At 44.6% G+C, this 24,486-nt stretch overlaps 1 protein-coding gene across 1 annotated transcript in view; it reads right to left on the minus strand.

The window, feature by feature from the left end:
* Nucleotides 1–397: 397 nt before the first annotated feature.
* LOC140741306 (E3 ubiquitin-protein ligase MARCHF9-like) overlaps nucleotides 398–24,486 on the minus strand; it is a 56,549-nt gene continuing 32,460 nt past the window's right edge. The window contains exons 2-4 of the mRNA XM_073071366.1: nucleotides 20,477–20,632; nucleotides 12,817–13,009; nucleotides 398–4,627 (exon numbers count right to left, since the gene is read on the minus strand). Of these exons, the coding sequence (XP_072927467.1) occupies nucleotides 4,305–4,627; nucleotides 12,817–13,009; nucleotides 20,477–20,632 (672 nt within the window). The 3' untranslated portion in view covers nucleotides 398–4,304. The remainder of the gene's footprint in view (nucleotides 4,628–12,816; nucleotides 13,010–20,476; nucleotides 20,633–24,486) is intronic.

Below are 24,486 nucleotides of genomic sequence, written 5' to 3' on the forward strand. Positions count from 1 at the left end.
GAGATCTTGTCATTTCCCCTCAGTGATGCTTAAAGCTTTAGAGAGGGGTAGATTTCAGGATTCAAGCACATTGCAGGTAGAAAAAAATAATCATGTCGGGAGATATTGGGCCTAAAGTTCTCAGGCTGAAATCACATTTGTTTAAAAAGCGCAGGCTTTTCGTCACTGCAGATGACAGTGAAGGCACTGAGAATTGCTGCAACATAAAAGGCAGTTATGTTGCCATGACAGCGTGCCTCAAAGGTTGCTTACAATGAAGCTATGGATAAGGTGCAGCAATGATGGGACGCTACCATATGCTGTGAAAAGGCACAGGGCCTCTAATCCTCATTTGACAGTTTTTAACAAATGTTAGATAATGTTGCTTCCAGCAAGAAGGCAGCCATTAAAGTAAAATGCCGTGTTTTACTGAGAAAATATCCCTTGCAACTTTCAAAACAAGGAGAAGAGCAAGATTTGCATTTTCATAGTTTCTGTCATATTCCTTCAGGATGTCCCAAACTGTTTTACAATTAATGCAGATTTTTTTTAGAAGGTGACAGCCAAATCACAAAGCAATATATCACAAACAACAATGAGAATAATATCCAGATCATCCACAGTATTTTAGCAATGTTAATAAAGGTATGAATATTGGTTTCAGGACACCATTTCTCATTTCTGACTTGACCATATATTGCTGGGTCTGAATCTCAGTATTGTGAGAGTACCTTCTGCAGCAGTTCACCACCACCTTCTCAAAGGACTATTGAGAACGCTGGGCTTGTCAGTGATGCCCACACCCTGTCAATACATAAATCTATAAGACATTGGAACAGAATTAAGCCATTCAGCCCATCAAGTTTCCTTCGGTATTTCATCATTGCTGATTCATTTTCTCTCTCAATCCCATTCTCCTGCCTACTCCCTGTAATCTTTGACACCCTAACTAATGAAGAACCTGTCAACCTCTGCTTTAAATATACCCAGTGACTTGGCCTCCACAGTCGTGCGTGGTAATGAATTCCACAGATTCACTATCCTCTGTCCAAAGAAATTCCACCTCATCTCTGTTCTAAAGGGATGTCCTTGTATTCTGAGGCTGCGCCCTCTAGTCCTGGATCCCACTGCTATAGGAAACATCCTTTCCACGACCACTTGTCTAGGCCTTTCAATATTTGATAGGTTTCAGTGAGATCCCCTCCTCATGCTTCTAAACTCCTAATCTAAGTCCTTCTGTAGACTCCCTGCTTCCTCAAGACTACCTGCCCCTCCACCTGTCTTTGAATCATCCACAAAGCCATCAATTTGTCATCCAGATCATTGACAAGTAATGTGAAAAGAATTGATCCCAGCCAACCCCTGTGGAACACCACTAGTCACTGGTAGGTGACCAGAGGAGGCTCTCTTTATTCCCACTCTTTGCCTTCTGCCAGTTGGCCAATCTTTTATAAAGCTCAATTTCAGCTCAGACAAAGGGGTGGGAGCCTAGGATCAAACTGATCAATGAGATGTAAGTGGAAGACAGTCAAAGTGAAGAACAAACTTTCAGAGCCTTGGAACGTACAACCAATGGCATACTTTATGTTCAAATTGGTGGCTTTGTTGTCTACACTACAACAATGACTAAACTTCAAACATACTTCATTGGAGGTAAAGTGCATTGCGTATCAATAAAGGGCTGTGAAAGAGACTTTGGAAATGTGAGACTTTGTTCAAGACCTACACTCTAGAAGGGAGCCTCAGCCTGCACAATGTCCGACCCACACTCCTGTGGAAGCCTCGCTTGAAAGAAGTAGCTGAAGGAGAAATGTTTCTTTTTTACAAACTGAACAAGCCAAAAAGAAAAAACGGCTATTCAAACTAACCCTTCTCTCCATCTCTTAGTGTGGACCCTGTAGGTTATGGCACTTCATGTGCTTCTGAATGTGATGATGGTTTATGTCAGGGGTGTCAAACTCATTTTAGGTCACGGGCCGGATTGAGCAAACTGCAGCTTCATGTGGGCCGGATCAGTCGGACGTGTGCGAACGCAGCTTTCGTTGCCTCCGTTTTTTCAGCCTGCTCTCATGTGTCTCAGTCTCTGCTATAACTACAAAGTGTTTCACTTTACAAATTCCGTTTCTTATGAAGAAGACTGCCGAATAAACACTAAAAACCCTGAAAACCTGGTACCTGAATAAACTCAGCATTAGCCATATCATACGCCATAGGCGCTTCGATTACTGGGGCCAGCTTTAATAGTAATTAGATATTATCTCGCGGGCCAAAGATCATTCCACCGGGGGCCGGATTTGGCCCGCGGGCCTTGAGTTTGACATATATGGTTTATGTCTTTTGCATCCTTTCAATAAGTGCCTCACCATCCTCTGAGTGAAAACATTTTTCCTTAACACTTATCACCCATGTCTCCATTATTGATCTCTGTTAAATCAATCTTCACATTTTCAATTAATTTCCAGCTTCAACGTGTTTTTGGGAGGAGTTCCAGATCTTCCCCACTCTTATGTAGAAAAGGTACTTCTTGATTTTCCAAAACTGTCTGAACAACGGTTTCTCCCTAAGCTATCCAGTCCTTTAAACCCCTCCATCAAATCATCCCTTAAGCTCCTGCATTTGAGGGAACACATTGCGCTGATGGAACCACTCCTCATAATTAACCCTTTTAACCCTGTTAGCATCTGTTCTCCTATGTCAATAGGAAAGGGATCTGCACCCACCAATGGGGTGACTAGCAGAGGATGAGGGCAAGGGTAATCAGTGTGGACTTAGATTTATCACTTATTGACACTGGCATCTTATTCTCAACATAGTTTTCACTTGACTGACTCCTTAAACCTGATGATCACCATCTGTTTAGTTTGAGGTCAAGCATTGACCTTTGCCCGAGTGCATCATACCCACCTCTTAAAACTATTTCAGCTAAGGCGAATGATGGGACCTGGTCATTGCTGGCTACTCAATGAGTGAGACACTGTGATAGTTACCTATTTGGTGGGCAGAAATAAACTGTACAACAAGTTGCGCAGTCTTCATATTCACCAGTTCCTACGAGTCTCCAACACTTTAGTGGGCACCCACCATCCAACTGTGTAAAGTGAAGCTGCCCCCTCCAGCTTTAGGGACTGGAGAAGCAGAGTAAGGGGTCTGTCACTAGTAATTCAAAGTGACTAGTTAATTCAGGCGATCTATTCTGGTGCCCAGCAATATCTACCAGGTATCAGTAAGCTTTTATTACCCGCGCCTCAAAATTGGTCTCTTGCTTTGTCACACGTTAAGCTCCTCTTTTCACAAACCCTTCACTGAAAAAAGTTTTGTCTAAATCAAACCACGTCAACATTGACCAAAAGTTTCTGTGAGGGGGGGGAGGGGTAGGTGTTCAAATATTGTCCTGTGATACCGGTAATGGACATTGAATTAAATTTTCTGCCATGGTCAAAACTTAAAACCACACAAAAGAAACTTTATATTGAATTGTATTTTAATATATAAAAAGTGTCCTGCACATATTAGAATACATTCTTTGCTTTTGAGTTGGACCACTTTAAATTTATTGGATAGTTATACAATCTGTGAAACAAGATAGGGCACTCCTAAATATATATTTAAATGCACTCTGTGGTACCTTGTTAGGCCACTCTTGTATATATTAAAATACACTTCACAGTACCAAGATAGGATGTTCATTTACATATCATAGACATTATTGGAGCAAGATAGGAATGCCCACAGGTACACTAGAACGCAATCTATAGTACCGAGTTGGGAGACTGTGTATAAATGATGTCCCAATAATCATCGTAGACCTATATTTACAGCTCTCCGAAAACACCCTCCTAAAAAAACAGAAATTTATTTGCAGACCACCATTTGCATATAAATTATATGCCTTCTAATTTGAGACAGGTGGCGAGAGAAACAGTGACATGCATTAACTTAAGGGTGAAGTATACAGAGAACTTATTGCCAAAATCCCACAGCACCCTGAAACTGACGTCTGTTATTGCACTCACTTCTTTTGGGCAGTTTTTCAACAAACTATCTGGCATTCCATTTCTCTCAGAGTCAGTTCCCCTCCCACCCCCCACCCCACTTTGTTTCAGGAGAGATTTCCCTTATTTTATAGAAAAAATGGTTTAGAAAACAATAAAGATGGCAGAGTCCAGGCATGGAGATTGAGGCCCAGTGTGACCCATATCTCAGCCTCGAATTTAACTCAGTTTCTGAGTCTCACAGCCCCAGCATTACTTCTCGTTTTTGTTGCATGTACTTTACAGTTTTTTTGTTTTAAGTGAGGTTCAGTGAATGGTCTCTCTTGTTTAGCCTCAGACAGTTGTAACCCGCATTACCAGCTCTCTGTTTGCACTGTTACTGTTCTGATGGTTGCTCGGCCTCAGATAGCTGAGAATGTGCAGGATGGTATATCCACAGTGATGATTCAAAATGGTTCCAGTGCGCTGATTGGAACTTCTGTCATTGTTTGACGAGTGGTTCGTTCGTGAATTTCTTCCCCCTATCTTGCTTGTCCCACTAATGGCTTCCCCAAGGTCCTTGGATTTTTCATAGTTCAGTACTTTCCATTGTTGATTCACAGCCTGCCAGCGCTTAAAGATTCGGTACACAGACGATCCTTCGTGAATGATGAGGCCTGGCAAAAGAGCATGCAGATTAATGAGCCCAAAAACTCACACATCATGGTATCATCATTTTGCAATTGTCAATAATTTTGGGCAGCTTGGTGCCAAATTTGGAACTGTCTCTGGCTTCTGTCCATAAGCCTAATCATTAAATTTAATCTCCTCTATAATCTAGATCCATTCCACAGATTGAACCAACCCTTCATTGAGCCACTAGCTGTTTTTCTTCAACGTCCTCTCTAAGCTGAATCAATAAGGTCATCTTGGCATAAGATGGCTTGGCCCAGATGGGATAGTAAGGACGATGAAAAGGAGGAGGGTGGGGGAGTGGGGGGGGGGTAATACTGGCTTTAAAAACTTACAGCTGTAGAAGGAATAATATGTTACAAGATCGCCAAATGAGGTTTTATTGTTTGAATTAGCTATAAAAACTAAGCAATCACACTACTGGGAGGGCAGTATACATCTCCAAGGCAGTTGAGGGGGATAGAATGGTATATATGTAGGCAGCTTCATGAAAAATTGTTAAACAATGGGGCAGGTATAGAGGGGGATTTCAATTACCTGAATATTAATCGGAATAATCGGTGTGGGATGGCAAGTCTGTCAGGACCCTGGGGACTTGTGGAAACTGTGTGGTGATTTCTTTTGAACTTATAGTCCTTTAACATCTTTGGACTATTTTTACTGTGCCCATAGTCTGTTTTTTATCAATTATGCTATTGTTTGCACTGTTGGAACTATATGTTGTAACTGTATGGTTTTGTGCAGGTCTTGTAGCTTTAGTTTTTGGTCTTGTTTTGTCTGGTGGATTTGGAGCTCCTTTCCAGGGAATGTGCTAAGATGGTAGCGCGATATTAATATGCAGCAGCCTCTCCGGACTCTGGATTGGGGATTGCCAAACATTATGTGGATTTTCTAGTGTAGTCTGTTTTGTCATGTGCTTTTGTGATATCATTAAAACGTTGTCTCATTTTTTAAATGCATTGCATTTGTGGTTTCTAAATGACAATAAACTGAATCTGAATCTGAATCGGAATATAGTCAGTGCAAAATGTATAGGGGAACGAGAATTTATAAAGTCACAAAGAAATGCAATTGAGAATTCAGTGCTTGAGTGAAATATGAACACTAGCGTGTGTTGTTTTCTTTAAACAAGGGTGCTGAAGGACACTTAAATGAGGTGTATTAAATTATTAACAACCAGGGGGTATAGATTGAAATTGTCAGAAGTTTAGAAGGCAGATGAGGTAAAATTTCTCTAACCAACCGATCTTAAAATTGCTGCCTAAAGGGGTGGTGGAGGTAGAAAAGCTCTCTGCATTTAAACAGGATTTGGACATGCACTTGAAAGAGCTGTGACTCACTGTTGGAAGGTCGGATTAGGCTGGATAGCGTTTTTCACTATCGACACAGAAACAGTGGGCCGAATGGCTTCTTTCTGTGTGGTAAATTTGCAATGAATTACAACCCGTAAGATCATATTGGAGCTATGCCTGCGCACCCATTAACTGGCTGTTACAATTGGCCCTGCAGCAGTTAAAGTAAGGTTAAATAAAGGCGAGCCTGTGTCAAGTGATTGCATTTCACTATAAATGGGATGTCTATTTAACATGGCAACCCATTTATAGTGAAGGCCTTCAGAGGTGCTATATAAATGCAGTGCTCCAGATCTTTGTGTCCAATTTGATGAAGTGAACAGGCATCTCATATTTAGCATGTGCTTGAAAGGAGTGGAGGAATCCTGGCCCAGATTTTCAAATGTGACTCTCATTATTTGAATAAATGGGAAACAAACACAGGTCACAGTCTGATTTACACCCACTTCCCTTTCAGATCTGTCTGCTCTGTGACCGGAACAGGAAAGATCCTAGGACATTTTTCACTGAGACGCCAGGCATCTCAGAGCTGAAAAAGCATCGCTGGTTTTTCTTACATTGCCTTGATAAGAACAACATCTCAATCGTACTCAATTAATCATCACTCCCACCTAGATAAGAACTCTCTCCCATCTCCCACGGGTGCCTAGTTACAAAGTATGGGATATGAACATTTCAGTGGGAGGAGAGGAAATGGGGGGGAAGAGAGGAGATCTCTATTGAAAACAGATAAATTATCACTTCCTGACAATTTTGACTTGGCCTTGTCAGATGAGTGAATAATAAAGTCCCTGCTCTTTATTCCCTGCAGAAAGAAGTTATTTCATTCTCTATTACAAGATTTATGGAAAGCACAAGGGTGACCTCCACCAGGGGCACTAACAAGGCAGTAAAGTGTGCCAGCTGTCATAAAATCATCACCCTCCTGTTACTTCAGTGGAGTGAGATAAATTCCATTTTGTATTATGTGACATACAACCCCGCGTTAACCTGTCTGAGTCCTACAATCTAATCCTCGTCTCAGCTTCCAGTCTGCAGGTTTAAAGCCTCCAACCATGTCTATTGACGTAGCTCCCTCTACAATGGCAAGGCCGAGTGTAGACTTGGCAACTGTTCTGCAGAGCATCTGCACACTGTCCACAGCGGCTGTCTTGAGCTTCTGATTACATTTCATTTCAACTCCCCATCTCGTTCCCACACTGACCTATCCATCTTCAGCTTTCTCCTCTGCCATGGAGAATCCAGACACAACCTAGAAGAACCCCTTTTATTCCGCTTGAGCAACCCAATGGTATGAACATTGAATTTTCCAGTTTCACTCCCAGTGTTCCTTTCCTACTTCTGGCCTGCTTAGGTTCTCTCTCTCTTTGTTCACCTTTTCCCTTCTCCCTATTACCTAGATACCTCTCCCCCCACCCCCACCCCCCGGCTCTACATGTCCACCACCCCTCCACCCATCCACCTGGGTTTCTTCTCCATGGCCTACCTCTTCCCCATCTAGCTCCATCCCTCCCTTATCTGGTTCCACATGACCTTCCAGCCTCTGTCTCTACCTCCTCACTCTTCCCTTTTGCTGCTTCCTTAACTGTTTCCACCCATCACCCACCAGCCTCTGTTTCAAACCTCCCATCTGGCCATCTTCCCCCACCCCACTTCACTCAATTCCACCTATTGCCTGCCAGCCCCTGTCTCACCCCTCCCACTCACCTCCTCATAGTGGTTAACTGCTCTCTACACTTTGAGTCCAGATGTAGAGTCCCAACCTGAAATGCTGACAACCCCTTTGCCTTCACAGACGCTGCTTAACCCACTGAGCTTTTCTAGCAGTTTGTGTTTTTTTCCCCCATTTTTGAAGTGCCCTTCCTTTACCATTTTCTCTTCCATTTCCTCACTCTGACACTGGATTAAGCTTCAGAGCACAAATCCATACCAAAAAAGAAACACTTACACTTCATAATTCCTCAGTTTATCGGTTGCTCAAACTGCTATCTGTCCTGCTGGTTTCAACATATTTGTGTCGAACCTCCCTCATTTTACCCTTTGTGAACTCATTGTCTTACACTGAATCCTGTTTATCCATCCACCTCTGAGCTCACTGGCTTTTGCCGCGATTTTACAACTCTTATTTTTGTTTTCAAATCCCTTGATGGGTTCACCCTCCCATTCCCTGCCAGCCCTGAGATTTTAGCCTCTCAATCATCCCCTGTAATGCCTTCAGATGTCTGGGCTTGGCGGTCCCAAATTCCCTCCCTTCAAGCTCTCTGCTTTTCTCTCATTTTCTTTAGGATCAATCTTTTAAGTGCTTACCTGGGGTCTGTCCTATGTGGCTGTGTTAATTTTTATTTGAAAAACTCCTGCAGAGCAATTTGGGATGCTTTTACAATGTTAAAGGTTTTCAATGCTCAGCTGAGACATAAGACATAGGAGTAGAATTAGGCCATTTGGCCCATCGAGCCTGCTCCACCATTTGATCATGGCTGATCCTTTTTCCCCTCCTCAGCCCCACACCCCAGCTTTCTCCCCGTAACCTTTGATGCCATGGCCAATCAAGAACCTATTGATTTCTGTCTTAACTACACTTAACGATCTGGCCTCCACAGCTGCATGTGGTAATAAATTCCACAAATTCACCACCTGCTGGCCAAAGAAATTTCTCAGCAAATCTGTTTTAAATGGATGTCCCTCTATCCTGAGGCTGTGCCCTCTGGTCCTAGACTCCCCCACCATGGGAAACATCCTTTCCACATCTACTCTGTCTAGACCTTTCAACATTCAAAAGGTTTCAATGAGATCCCTCCCTATCCTTCTGAATTCCAGCGAGTACAGACCCAGAGCCATCAAACGTTCCTCGTATGATAATCCTTTCACTCCCGGAATCATCCTTGTGAACCTCTTCTGAACCCTCTCCAATGTCAGCACATCTTTTCTAAGATGAGGAGCCCAAAACTGTTCACAATACTCAAGGTGAGGCCTCACCAGTGCCTTATAAAGCCTCAGCATCACATCCCTGCTCTTGAAATCTAGACCTCTTGAAATAAATGCTAACCTTTACCTTCCTCACCACTGACTCAACCCAGTATACTGTGCTCTTGAAATGCCAAAATACCCATTTATTGAAAGCCCAGATGGTTAAATGGGGACTAACTGTTGAATCAACATTATTATGTTAACAGCTTCAAAGTAAGTGTCATGTGAGCTCTGGCCTATAGCCAGGATGGTGATAGCAACAAAGCATACAAACCTGTCCTTTAGGGAAACCAAAACACTTATATTCAATTTAACAGAAAATTTAGTCTACAAATTTTGGATTAGAAGAAATTTTGTAAAAGCATTTACAATAACATAAGAGCATAAGCTGTTTTACTTCATAAGTATTGATCCGTTAATAAAATCAAAACTGTGATGGCCATATTACTGGGCTAATTTTCTACAGACACAAGTTCAAATCATAATATTCCAGCTCAAGAATTTAAAATCAACATTTTTGTTTCAACAATTGCTATGAAAGAGATAGTGAAACTGTCACATTGACATCAAGTGTGTAGCAGTTCCAATAACGTCCCTACAGACCTGTTATGGAGCGTTATATTACTGCAAGCTCTACATCAAGGGTGATTTTTTAACTGCTCTGAAGTGGAAGCTCATTTTCTTAAAGGCAACATGGATGGCTAGTAATTTCCTGTGAATCCAAGGTCAAAAAAGTATAATTCATACAATTTCTTATAAGAAATTAGTCTCCTCTTTTGAAGAATTCTGTCCCCTTCAATAAAAATGGTAGAACATTCAACAATATGATCCTGGAAGAGTTTAAGTAGCAAGGGAATGAGATTTGATGTGCTGATTGACAGCTCTTGAAACTTGACTAGCTTTTTTCCCCCCAGATATTCTTAGTTGCTTTCATTGAAAAGTATCAGAGAATTCCCTAACTAATTTGAAACATTTTGTACAATAGTAGAACTCCCACTGAGAAAGGTCAGGCAGGTAGAGTGCCATAACTTAAGGCTATTTAAACTGGAGGTTGGCCTTCAAGATTAGAAACAAGTTTTTTTTAAAAATTAAAAGCGCTAAACAGAATCCCGTTGGGAAAAGTCTACAGGCAATTCCATATAATTGATTTGCTTGCATATTCCCAACGCTCATCTGTTCTGGTTGCCAATGGCAGAAGTGCTTTAACTTACTAGACTAACAATTAGAAACCAATCCAATGACACAAGTTTGCCACCACTATGAATGGGGAATTTAATTCAAGTAATTAAACAAATCTGGAATTTAAAGAGGAATACACTAAAATAAGTAACATAAATCATAACACTACTGGATTGTGAAAACCCAAGTGCTTCACCAGTGTCCTTTTAAGTATGCGAAGTGTTCTCCCTATCTATTCTGGGCTCTCTGTGACTCTTGTTTAGGGGCAATTAGAAATGGAAAATTAATGCTGGCGATCTCAGTGTAAAATCCCTGTCACATGTAAATTTTTTAAAATAGCTTTAAAATCTTTGATCTCCACAAAGTGGTCCTGCTTCCACAATTAATACATTCTATCTGGAGATGTGATCAAAGGGGAGCACCAGCAAAGATGGTACGAGGAACATGGGGGATGTTTCTTTAACATCCCTACAAGTGGGCACCATTTGGAGGAGGAGGTGCCAGCTGTGCCTTTTGAGAATCATGTGCTAGCCAGCAATAGGCAGCTCTTGGCCCTGCAAACCAGCTGCAGTTTTACAGATGTTGACAACATTTCCTCAGGCACAAGGGATGATGGTTAGAGTTCTCCCAGAGTTCTGGAATTCCCTACTCAGAGCCTATTTCTCTGTCCAGACCCTTGGCCAACTGTTTTAAGATTATCTTGGGACCTTTTGTGTTTTCTAAGTGTAAGACATCAATGGTTGTCTCATCGCATGGCTATTATGCACAGTGGAGATCAACAATTCTTACACCACTTGTTCAGGATCTTGGGAAGAACTGTGCAAGTCAGCCCAGCTGAGAATGGGTGGATCTGGCTGCACTTTTTTTTTGCCAAACCAGATTTCATATGTCGCTGGTTAAATTCAAATCCATTCATGATCTCACCTTCCCCTTTCACCTTAAATGGTTTACAGCCCATAAAACTCTCTGAGATTGTTGTGCTCCTCGAATTCCAGGCGTTCACATGATCTCCAAAGTTAGTCACTCCAGCATTGGTGGCTGTTCCTTCAGCTACCTGGGTCCCAAGCTCTAGAATCTCCTCCCTAAACTGCTCCTGAAAATGACTTCTTTGGATGAGCTTTTGGTTATTTGCCCCGACATCTATTGACCTGGTCTGGGACCTTCTGGTGGGATTTTTCCCATGTTAAGAACACTTTACAGATGAGCGTTTTCAATTCTAGGCTACTTTGGTGCCTCAGAAGGGGAGGTGATATTAAATATAGCCTCAGCAAGCCAACAGGAAAGCCACCCTAAAAGTAATTTTACTGCTGTTAGGGGAAGTCCATCATAATACCTATTGATTTGTGTTAGGTTATATTAATAATATCATTAGGTTATATCTAATAATATGTAGTGTGCTCTCTGACTTACCACAAGCAATGTTTATTATTCCAAAGCCTCGCTAGCATTCTGGTTTTGTGACCTGAGGATTCCATCTCTTCTGCCCCTTGAGACATGCCCTTCCTGAATTTGTGACCTTTGGATCAAAGCATTACCTGTTCCACCTGTATACTCAGCACCGTCTTAGCTGGCAAGTGGCAGGGCGCAGTGATGCAGCAGTGTCCCCAGCCACTTGCCCATTCTGGTGCCCCAAGAAGCCAGAGCCAGGGAAAGTTCAGGTACATTACAAACCGCAGCTTTGTAATCTTCATAACTATGCTTAGCAATATTAAGCTCACAAACATTATTTTGTATATATATCAGCATAGAAATCTTATTGGGTATATAAGAATAAAGCACTACATATCTTTGGGCACACATTAACTGCAGTATCTGTTTAACATTGCTGATTGGTCAGTGGGGTCAAGAAATGAGCCCACTGAATTCACTCAATTCATAGAGAACATCTTGGGAGTTTTGCCTCACACCATAGAAACAATCCAACTGGGAGGGAGAGGGAGCCTTTCTGCACATGCTCAGTAAAAATGAATACGGTTTGGCCCAAATAAGAAGAAATTTGTGATTTTTTTTAGCAAATATTGATGCCATTCAAGTGTATGCCCCTCAGGCCAGAGATGGGAACAAGGCAGCAGACAAGAAATGGCAGGCTTGCAATTTTATAGCGCCTCATTACACTTTTGCTCTGAAACATCTCATTGAACGAATTGCTTTGAGAGTTGAGTCACTGTTACGGAGCTAAATGCAGCAGGCAATTTGCGCACAGCAAGATCAAACAAACAGCAATGGCCAGCTATTGTGTTTTTGCAAGAAATGAACCTTCACTAGGATATTGGAAAAATCCCCTGCCTACTTCCAAGAGTGTGTTGTTATCGTGTCAGGATATAATGCCCCTCTGAAATGGACAGAAGCTGAGACGTTGTGATTGGAGAGGCAGCCTAGATAAAGTCCTAGAGTGGAGCTTGAACCCACAACCCACTGGCTTGAGAGGTGAAAGTGTGATCAAGCAAGCTAACCTGAAACCTGGTGAAGAAGAGATTTATAAGTCTGGGGAGAGGAGGAGGCAAAGGAAATGGGGTTCCATACTTCTGAGTTGCTGAGATAGATCAAGTTAGTCTAGGAGACTAGAATCCTATCTTTAAAAGTTTGTGCAAACTGGCGTATCAGAACCTCAGTTGTTACATAGACACTGCCCACAGCATGATCAACAGTTTGACCATTGATTCAGAGATGCTCACCTATACAGACGACATCCATGAAGCCATACATCCCGTAACAGATCTGGAAGAGCAGGTCCTGTCTCTGCCACTTAGCCGACGGACTGAGGGAGGACCAAATTAACCAGGAGATGCTAGCAATTAGGAAGAGGGAGCCAAGGATGATTGCGGCTATCTGCACCTTTTCAATCACTGTGAGGGAGATTGCCTGCCACTGGAATGGGAGGGGGAAGGGCGCAGAAGATGGAAGGTGAGAGAATACAAGGTGGAAAGAGAAAGGGAGCAAAATAGCATGACAGACCAGAGACAAGATGAAACAGGGGAAGCAGAAATAAAGCAGAAAATGAACAAGGAGGATGGGGAGAGATAGTAAGAAAGAGTGAGTGAGTGATTTCAACACAAGAGAATGAGTGGGCCGGGGTTGGGAACATGAGAGGGAGAGAGAATAACATTAAAGCTAAGCACCTTTTGCTAGTATCACATGACTCCATTGCAATTGCGCATGAAATTATGACATCTTGGGACTCTCAACCCCAGGGAATCACCTAAAGCTCTGGCCCGCGAGATAGCTCAAGTTACAGCTGAAAGAACAAGCCCTGAGGATTATTTTTAAAAAAAGGCACTCTAGCATGACAGATCAATTGGCGTTGTAATGGGATAAGCCATCACAGTGCAAAGCAGCTCCGGGTAAAGGCCAGGGAGGGTACAGAGTGACAGTTGCCTTGACTCTGTCTCAGCAAGGGGGCCTTCACTCAGGTTTCAGCACTGTGCAGTTCCAGCGACAAGTCTGATGAAGCCATTGTGCTGTGGTTTGTAATGGGTTCCCATTTCTACTCCCCCAAGCTCCTCCTTTCTTCAACTCCTTTCAGCTTCCTAGCCTGGGCTGGCCTACTCTGCCCTTTTGCCTCTTAAATTGCTACCTGTGTCATCTCCCTGGGCCAGTGTGCATAGTACGGTAAGGGAGAGAGGGAGGACCTGCCTCTAAATGGACTTCTGGAGGGGTTATAAGGGTTTGACCTGATGCAGGTTCACACTCATTTTGTGCTGGGCAGCAAAAGCTAAGAGATGTGTGCGGGAATAAAGGAAACAAGGCAGCACAGGCCTCAGAAAGCAAACCACAACCCCCTCCTCTGTACCACACGAAGGGCAGCAGGTGAGTGGAAACACTACAGCCCACAGGTTCCCCTCCAAGTTACAAACCGTCCTGATTTGGAAATGTGGAGTCACACAGCATGGAAACAGGTCTTCCAGCCCACAATCACACATTAACACCAATCTGATATATTTTTCCCCCACATTGTCATTAATTCCCCATCTGCCCAGATTTTACTACTTAACTACACTCTAGGGGGTCATTTACAGTAGACGATGAACCCACCAACCCTCACATGTTTGGGATGTGGAAGGAAACTGGAGCGCACAAGGGAGACCCATGCAGTCACAGGAAGAACGTGTACACACACACGCACACACGGCAGCAAGATAGGGATCTGCGAGGTAGTAATTTTACTAACTGCTCCACTGTGCCCTTCTTTCATCATCACTGGATCTAGGTTGTAAAACGTCCTGCCTTACAGCACTGTGGGAGCACCTTCGCCACAACGAATGCAGTGGTTTAAGATGGCAGCTCACCACCAGCTTTCAAGGGGGAATTGTGAACGTGTAGTAAATATTGGACTTGTCTGTGACATCTAGATCTTGTGAAGAAATAAAAAGAGACAGCATGAAGGGAATGGATTTGGCCGTGTCCGTCATCATATGAATCAATAATAGCCTTTGGTGCACCCCATGTGCTCCTCATTTAATTCCTCCATTTCCTGAGTTCAAACGTCACCGAGCAGGTGTGAAATTTAAATCTAGCTAATAAGTTCATTCAAATTGGAATGAAACAGAAGTCTTGCATTGTTCCTGGTGGGCATAAAACTGCTGGTCATTGTAAAATCCTGTCTGGTTTCATGATCTTCATGGGAGAGGAAATCTGCTGTTTATACCTGGTTCAAACTTACTAATGTGGTTTACTGTTAACTGTCCCAAGGTGGCCATAGAGCTATTCAGTTCAAAGAACAGTGGGGAATGGGATTAATGCCTGCCTTACCATCAGTGTAAATGAGTAATAATAAAAACATCACCAAAATATTAAGACACTGTTGACACTGTGCACGGGTGCCACCAGCTCATTGCTACCTTGATCTTCACCCTAGCCAACACGGAAAGCAACTAGGCTATTCAATCAGGAAGGTAAGAAAACCACAAGCTGAATCTAATCTTGTACATTTACACACCTGTTTCCAGGTAGCAACCTTGGGGAAAGAAATCCAGGCTGGTTCGGGAGCACCAAATCAAGCTCCCTGCTGACCCCTGCACCCTCTCGCCTACTGTCTAACCTGACTGACGAAGAGCCACAAAGTGCCAGCCTTGCCAACATAGATGTTCAGGAGCCCACACTGTCTTCCATGTTTCTGTAGCGACCCCAAAGCCCACCGATCATCTACTGAGCCGTGAAGCAGTACAATTAATCGACATATTACAGCCTAGACGTGAATCGATCAAGCTCAGTCTGAGGGATTGGTGAGCATTGCTTATTCTTTATTCAACATCTCTGGCCGTGCTACCTCTGGCACCAGCACATTCTATGCAGGATCTACAATAAATCGCATGCAGAGCAGCAGGAGCAAGTACAAGGGCCAGCACCTCCTTACAAGCCACTGCGCCTCTGAAGTAGGACAAAAAAGAGCGAAGGAGCTACTTGCACTGATTTCCTCTGGCATTTCTCTGGGGGCTGAGATGGAAATGTGTGGGAAGTAACTTTATTGGGAGGGCCACTCAGCTTGGCAAAACTGGCTATATTAAGTACTTTATGGAGCAAAGGGGGTACAAGAAACTGCGCAAAATCATGAGTTGTGAAGGTGGATAACCTGTGGACATTGGGACCCAAGCTTACTGTGCAACGATCATGTACATCACAGACATCTGTGAAAAAATGAGACTTAAATTTATATGACGTTTTTCACAACCTCAGGTCATCCCAAAACACATTACACTCACTGAAATACTTTTATTAATGTAGGAAATGTGACAGCCAATTTATGCACATCATGTAATAATGATGAAATGCTATGTCTCAGGGATGTAGGCAGAGGGATAAATATTGGGAAGAAATCTCCTGCCCTTGTTCAAAGCAGTACTTGTAAGATCTTTTTCATCCAACTGAGGACAAAAAGGGCCTTGGTTTAGGACTTCATCCAAAAAACAGCAACCTCCATTTATTAGCAAATCAAAACCTCCCAGAAGCATTATCAAATGAAGCAGGTGCTAGGACAGGCAACCAAGAGCTTTGACAAAGAGAGATGTCTTAAAGGAGAGTAAGAGAGGGAGATGCCGTGTCACAACAGCCCAAGAATTGGGCTCTAGCAAGATCTAAAAACTGACCCTAGATAACTGAAGTAAATGGGCATCCACGTAGAAGATGGCCGACCAAACAAAGTCAGGTAAGGCCCAAAGTACTACCAATACAACCAGTTGGAGTCACAAACGGGCCCAAAGAAAGGACCGTGAGGCCAAACTTTTCGTATGTGTGGGAGGATCAGGGCGAGGAAAATGTGGTATGAGTGAAAATCCGGGAACATGAGCAGATGGCCACGTGGAATGAGTTTGACAGAAGCCTCGAAGTGCCGATGTTATATGCACAGCAACAGTTTTTAGTGGAGAATGTTTACAACTTGGCCAAGCAGTTTGGTGGTCATTTACTGTGCAGTGACTCGCAGTACCAATGCACCATGCACCCCCAGGATCCCAACGACACATTTGTACTGGCAAATGAGGCTGATAAAAGCGACTGGAGCAGATGTGGGAATCCAAGGCCCAAAAGAGGTGAGGCTAATTTTAGGAGGAGCTTGGCGAGCTGGGAATGGGCCAGGGGTGGCATCAAAGTCTTCCCATCAAAATTCAAGATTGTTTATTATCATTCTTCCAAGTAGTAACCTCTTCACAAAACCAGAGGTTCCATGATACGTGCTGTATGAGGAACTCCTGGAAGGAGCTGAACAAGAAGCTGCTAACTGACTGGGACACAATTAGGTGTTTCCAATCACCAAAAATCAGTTCAAGAGAGGTGGTTCTTCGGCCCATTTGACTCATGTTGACCAAGCTGGTCCCAGCTGCTGGCTTTCACATTATAGCATTGGAGTAAAATTTTCTGGTTAAAGAGCACGGCTGATTGTAGCTGCCGTCTTCTTCAGTCAATAGGAAAGTGGCGCCTCATCTGCACAGGCTGAAGTTCTGCTCTCGATGAAAGACACGGTCGTCACCTGAGGTAAATGTCCACAGCTGCTGGAAGGGGGGCGCGAAGCAGACTTGGTGCTCACTGAAAAGGAATGCTCACAGAAGGTGCAGGATTGCGTGCAGGACAAATGGTAATAAGACTCTAGCCAGAAATCCCGAATGCTGCCCCCTCACGTTGCAGCTGCTGACAATGCTTCCATGACCTGAGCCATATGATCATCTCTCTTGGAATTCCTGCACTCCTACGCACAAAGAACCATGGGTATTTGCTGTGTTGCCAAGTATGGCTGGGCTTTGCTTGCATTTCTATTGCATCTTTCGTGTTCCAATAATGTTTCACAGCCATTCAAAGTGAAGGGAAATGCGCAGCTCATTTGCGCAGAGCAGGCTCCCTCAAACAAGAATGCTGTTTGCTTTTGGATGATAGTTCAACATTGGCCTGGGTCAGCAGGAAGAACTTTCCTGCCCTCCTTCAAACAGTGTCATGTGGATTTTGACATCCATGTACACCCCAGGGGGCTGATGGGGCCTTTGGATTAACCACGTCCAAAATGTCGCCTCCAACACTCTCTGTCATTCTGCCTCTCCTATAGTTTAGCCATCCATTGTAGTGCCCCTCCCTCAGGGCAGCACTCCTTCTTAATGCCCCTCTCACAGTGTGGTGCCCTTCTGCTCTCGGCTGTCTCTTTGTAATTTGGGTTTACAGAGGGGCACTAACTTTCTAATCACCTGCCTGCCCCCAGTGCTGTACACCAACCCTCTTAGCAGAGGACCAGGCAGGACTGCAACACCATCCAAAATTAAACCGCCTCACGACAGTGTCATACAGAATGGTCTCGGGCCCTTTGACCCACTGAGTCTGCATCACCCACCCACAATAATCCTACACTAATCACAATTATATTTTCCCCACATTCCCATCAACTCCCTCCAGCTTCTACCCTTCACCTGCACACAGCGGCCAGTTCACCTACCAATCAGCAGGTCTCTGGGATGTGGGGAGAAACCCACCCTCATGGTCACAGTGAGCACATGCAGACTCCACGCCATACAGGTCAGGGTTGAACCTGGGCCTCTCGAGCAGTGAGTGTGCAAAGAGTGACCAAGCAGGCAGCTGGTCCTCTGAGAAAGGTGGTCAGTAAAACAAAGCTGAGAATTGGGGATGGATAAAATGACTGGATGTTCTCCGTGGACTAGGCAGAGCTTAGGTGAATGATGGCGCTAAACGGCGACTCCTTTGCTTGCATCTTCGAAAACAGCTCTATTTCCATCTTTAATATCTTTATTTTTTCCCTTTCAGGATTCTTTTGAAGACCCTGACCTGGAGTTACACGCAGGCTTCAGTTCTTTGCGGGAACGGGACCTGTTCTCGGGGTTCCACGCCTGGCCATTATTCAACACGCCAAGGGTTCGGCCTGAGAGTCTCGCTCGTATTCGGAAGCCTAAGATCTCGGGGCTCTGGAGATGGGTGGATCGAGGGTCGGTGTCACAGCCAGAGACTCGTGTATCGTCGGGGAGGCCGGAAAATCTTTCACTGTGGGCCTGAAGACCCGAGGTCTTTGCAACCTTCGGACACAGAGCCCGAAAAAAGCAACAAAACGGACTTTTAAGATCGTAAAACCAGCGGGTTGTTGTTATGTCTCCCGCTGGCTGTGAAAATGGGGGACACCTCCCTCTCCCTTGCCAGGAGAGAGAGAGAACCTGTGGGTTGGTGAATTCGGATGAAATGCGAAGATTTGGGGGAACTGCGAGGTCTGTACTTTGCTATTGCTTAGCACACGCTTGGGCTCGGTGATTGTACTAATGTGCATTTATTTTTGCCGGTGGGAGGAGGGGAATCATTGCTCGCTGCCGGACGGGGGAGATGGGGGGGACTTTGGGGTTCTCACGTTTAATTGTCGTTCATTCTTTGGGGCACTTCTCTGTTTCCGTGGATGTTTTGCGAAGAAAAAGCATTTCAGAATGTGTATTGCAAACATTTCTCTGACATTAAACTTGACCTTTGAACCTTGAGGTAAGTACCACTTATTGTTCCTTGGATCCCTCTCATCTGTCTGATACTTTATGTACAATACGTTGCAGTTAATTAACAGCAAGTATTGGCCAGCATTCAAAGCACAGCTATGTCACCAATGCAAGGCAGGTTTGCCTTCTTGCTGCGAAGTGCTGGCATCAATAGACACTCAGAAGCCCTCTGTGTCTTAAGTCTTCTCCCTTTTTATGGATCCACACTCTCACCTCTCTCCTGTTTTTCTCTGTCATTCCTCTTCCTCTCTGAACCCACTCCCTTCCTCCTCTCTTCCATGTGATATTCAAGCATTTTTCAGGAAATGAATGCCTATATTCTCCAGATTCACCCCAAACCCCACTGTGGGTGTGAGCTGAAAGCTATCATTAGTGCGTGCAGGGTGGAAGAGACTCTGGTCTTGAGTCTGTGAGGCAAGGGCACATTCTTGGCAGATCAGTTTTAACAGCAAAACATCATTTGTGAATAAGTTCCTTGATGGATCTGAAACGGAGTTATACAACCACCGGCAATTTTCCAAATGCAAGTGAGAAAGAGAGAGTTGAGAAGAGATTTCCTTACTTGTAGTGCTGGGCCACCGTATTAATGCATTGCTGGCAACAAGGTGGCTCAGGCACTGCGCAAGGCAATGAGGGGTTTGTATCTGGGTAGCACAGTGTGTTGGAACTCCGATGCATGGCAACCTTTTGCCTTTTTAGGGGCATCCCCTCCCCAACGTTAAAACAAGATCTTCAACAGCTTCTTTGATACTTTCCCATCAAATCCACTGCCAGAACTGCAGCCAAGAGGCATGGAGGCTAGGGATGGGTTCCCATCCCACCCCCTCCACCATCCTGTTCCTACCTTTCTCACTGAGAGATGCCCCAGCTTGTAGTCCGCTCCTGCCTGACACTGCGCAGATACAGGAACTGGTGCTGGTGAACCCTGACCCCCCCCCCCCCCCAGCCCATCTCCTCACTCTTGTTCTGCAACTCAGCCCATTACCATCACGCTGCTTGCCGGGATGTGCGGAGGAACCACAGACTACTCACCATGTGAGGGAAGGGGAGGGGAGAGGAGGGTGGGGACGGAGCGACACTGGAACATCACGGGACAGCTCCATCAGACAAAGCTGCTGCCAGGAGCTGTGGTGACAGCACAGGAGGAGGCCATTCAACCATCACAACAAAGGAACGTTAGACTAATCCCACCTCCCAGCTCTTGGTCACATTCAGGTTTAACGGGATGAGGGTTTCTCTTGCCCCTACTCAAGCCGTGATCTGTCATGGAGAGGCCAAGCTGGAGACAACTACCGCCACACAGGAAATGCATCAATGGCCCGCTCCGTTTCTTTTTGCCCTCCTTCCAGCACACCAGTGGGCATCTGCAACTGACCTGCAGGGGGTTCTTGGTGCTGATGGCCAGGACCTGGTACTTAAAGTAACAGAGCTCGCAGCTCCAGGAGCCTCGCTCGCTGATCCAGCGGATTAGGCATGGCTGGTGAGTGCAACGCACGGAGCCATCACACCGACAGGGGCTCAGCAGATCACCCTGAAAAAAACAAAGGAAGACACAATAAGCAGCAGGCCTCTCACACCCCTCTCGGGACCAGTCTCCCTTTCAGTGTCACACACAGCAAAGCACGAGGGTACATCGCTGCTCGCGTGCCAGTCAATTTGAATGAGAATCAGGGAGAAGACTTGTCTTAATTTGAAATAGCATTAATTCCCATCTGAGAAGGAAAGACGGGTTTAATGGCTCATACTGAAAAACAACTGCTCCATCCCCTCCAGCAGCACAACACTCTCTCAGCCCTGCAGAACGAAGTTCAAGTCTCCGGGGTGAGACTTGAACCGACAACCTTCTGACTCAAGGAGGAGTGCTGCACACTGACACACACCAAGGAACTGTATGGATGCAAATTTCATTTTTGTTTCCTGAGCTGGAGCTGAACCGTGCTGCTCTTGTCGTCTCCAACATGTCTCGGAGCACACTGATCCACATCGACTGTGATAACACAGCCCACACATACATCGAGTCTATTATTATCCATTCTAGATGGCACAATTACAGATGACAACCCTACAGGGATCCTGAATCACTCCAGCCTTGTTATTCTCACAGTACATTAAAAAATACTCTTCACATGAGATCACACTGAGCAACATGCTTACCTTGATCTTTTTTGGTGAGACTTATTCTCCCCATTACCCACCCACCTCCACTGGGATCACATGCAAAGCAAGTACATTTCATGTGTCAGCCCAGACAATGAGAGCTGCCTGGCTAATCAGGGACAACATACATTACGGTCCCGTCTAACTCCACATCTGGAGTTCAGCAGGTGATTATGGAGAGAGCACTGATGTTTTCCTGGCCTTTCCACTGTCCCTATCTAGACTGTGAGTTCCTTCTCCAATCCCCCTTCCCCCCCATAAAGGGCTGCTGGCAGTGGTAGCCTTTACGTTCCTGCTTATCACCCTCCTAGTTGTCTCCATCTTCACTCACCTCTCCCCCTACCTGGCCAAATTCGCCCGTTATCCTTCACCCCTCTTCAGTCTACCAATCACCTCTGGGTGAGTCTCACCTCTCCAACTCTTTATACTGGTTATTCCTCCTCTCCACTCTCAGTCCTATCGCAGCATTTTGACTCAAAACATAGTGCGTTGAGTAACATCCGTGGGGGCAAATGGGCGGTCTGAGTTCCTCCAGCTGATTGTTGCTACATACTCCGTCACCTGCAGTGTCTGGTGTCTGGCATTTCTGTGGCATCATTCACACCCTCAGGTCATACCAAAACACTTCACAGCCAGTGGAGCGCCAGTGCTCATGGAATGCAAAATGGTGCAGCTGATCCCACTAACACTGCTCGAGAAACTGAAAGCTGGGTTAGTGATCTCGATCGAGTGATAATTATAACCATCAGGACATCAAAGAACTGCCCTGCTTTTCCTTCAAGCGCTGTATTAGTCTCACACATCCAACTGAAAGAAGACAGGACCTCAATCTGACAGCTAATCCCTTCAACACTGCGACGCTCCATCTGCAATGTCCCAACACTCCCATGGCAACAGTGTGGTGCTTCCTTTACAGAGCACTGCACTGGAGTTTTGCATTTAGACTTCTGTGAACAAAAGCTAAGAGCTGGTTATGGGATAAACAGATCAGTTATTTAAAACCAAATTACCTTACTCCAAGATCATAAGAGTACAAAGAGACTCCATTCTAAGACCCTCTCCCTCTTGATCTGGAGCAGAGCCTCGAATAAAGCAGCAGCTGGAATAAGCTATCCATAGAGACTGAGGTCAAACATACACAGAAGTTGCACTCAAGCTATCATCACCTGTCAGCTACAGTTTAGTGGGTAGTACTCACCTCAACTTCAGAAAGTTCTGGGTTTGATACCTGTCCCCAGGGTCCCAAACTCCAAAATCTTTGCTTCTCCTTGGAGTGTTAAGCTGAGGCTCACTCCAGCCTCTCAAACATATCCCATGGCAACTATTTCAAAGCAGGGGAATTCTCTTCACTGCTATATGGGGCCAATATTTATCTCTCTCTAATAAAGTTACAAACAGATAATTAATCATTTACTATGCAGTTTCCAACAGCTTCCTGCGCACAAAATGGGCATTGTATTACTTCTGAAGGAAAAGGGTGAGTATACTAGCACCGGAAGAAGAGGTTCAAACCCAAGTATTTTCATTACTGAGAGATCAGAGCTGGTTTTGCCTGGGCTCCATACTGTAGCACATGTAAATTTGTGTGATGTTATTTCTGATGTATATGATCCAATGTACACCACCAACGTGCTCAGTTTAAGAACCTCAGGTAGACCTGACACAGCTCTTAGTGTTCCCCATGCCTTAGTCTACACACACTGAAAGTTACTAAAGTAGGAACTCAAATGTCTACTGGCAACAAGAATGAGACTGAGAAAAAAAAATCAAAACCACTTGAAGTAACAAAGTTTTCAAGGGTACCTAAGGGCTTATACTCATGACAATAGAGTGAGTCACAGTAACAGCTATGTGTAGAGTGGATGCTTCAGGAGTCAAGTTTATACTAAAGCTCTGAAAAATCCAAGTGAAAATTTCCAAGAATATCACTTAACTTTCATCCTAAAGCATAGCCCAATATTATGCCATGTTCCTGTCAGAACTTTAACTGATACTGGCATTGCTACTTCAACTGTGGAAGGATGAACAATGGTAGTGGGAGGGGGGAGAGGATGTGCAAGAGGAGTCTCCACAGCAATTCTTTCTTGGTACTCTTGGTACCACCTGTACCCTGAAGATTATGTGTATAGTTTAGTATAGGCATCCGTTAGTCTCATGAGACCATGGATTTGCGCCTTGGAAGGTTTCCAGGGTGCAGGCCTGTGCAGGTTTTGTATGGGAGACCGGCAGTTGCCCCAAGCTGCAGGCCTTCCCCTCTCCACGCCACCGATGTAGTCCAAGGGAAGGGCACTAGGACCTGAGCAGCTTGGCACCAGTGTCGTCGCAGAGCAATGTATTGTTAAGTGCCTTGCTCAAGGACACAACACGCTGCCTCAGCTGAGGCTCAAACCAGTGACCTTCAGATCACTAGACCGAAGCCTTATCCACTAGGCCATGTGCCAACACAAAGATTATGTGTGGTACCTGTAAATTGTGGAATAAAAACAGAAAATGCTAGAAACAGTCAGCAGGCCAGGCAGCATATGTGGAAAGAGAAACAGGCATAATGGGATCTAGGTCCTGAAATGTTAACTGCTTGTTCTTTCCACAAATATTGCCTGACCAGCTGACTGTTTCCAGATTTTTTTTATTATTTCAGATTTCCAGATATTTGCAGTTTTTAGTTTTTCATTTCTGGTAATTATGAAGGCAGGGCAGGGAAAATCCACATAATAGACAAGGTTTTGGGAGGTTAAAGAGTGTACGGAAAAGCATATGATGTTTTTTTTTGTCATACTTGATCTCATGTATCACCGTTCTTAAACTGTGTGCGGATGAAAACACTGAATAAACAAGACACATGTTCTTTTAGAACTCTACTGGTTTCCCATGAATTACTCTGGACATTTTGCAAGTTACTACACTAAGACCCCACGAGAGTACAGAAATTGTATTCTTTGCTCCTATCCCTCAATGTCTTTGGTTATGAGAATAGGTTGAGTGAACTCGGCCTTTTCTCCTTGGAGCGACAGAGGATGAGAGGTGACCTGATAGAGGTGTATAAGATGCTGAGAGGCATTGATCGTGTGGATAGCCAGAGGCGTTTTCCCAGGGCTGAAATGGCTGCCACAAGAGGACACAGGTTTAAGGTGCTGGGAAGTCGGTACAGAGGAGATGTCAGGAGTAAGTTTTTTTACTCAGAGAGCAGTGAGTGCATGGAATGGGCTGCCGGCAATGGTGGTGGAGGTG

The sequence above is a fragment of the Hemitrygon akajei genome, chromosome 18 (assembly GCF_048418815.1).
Source record: "Hemitrygon akajei chromosome 18, sHemAka1.3, whole genome shotgun sequence".
Classification (NCBI taxonomy): Eukaryota; Metazoa; Chordata; class Chondrichthyes; order Myliobatiformes; family Dasyatidae; genus Hemitrygon; species Hemitrygon akajei.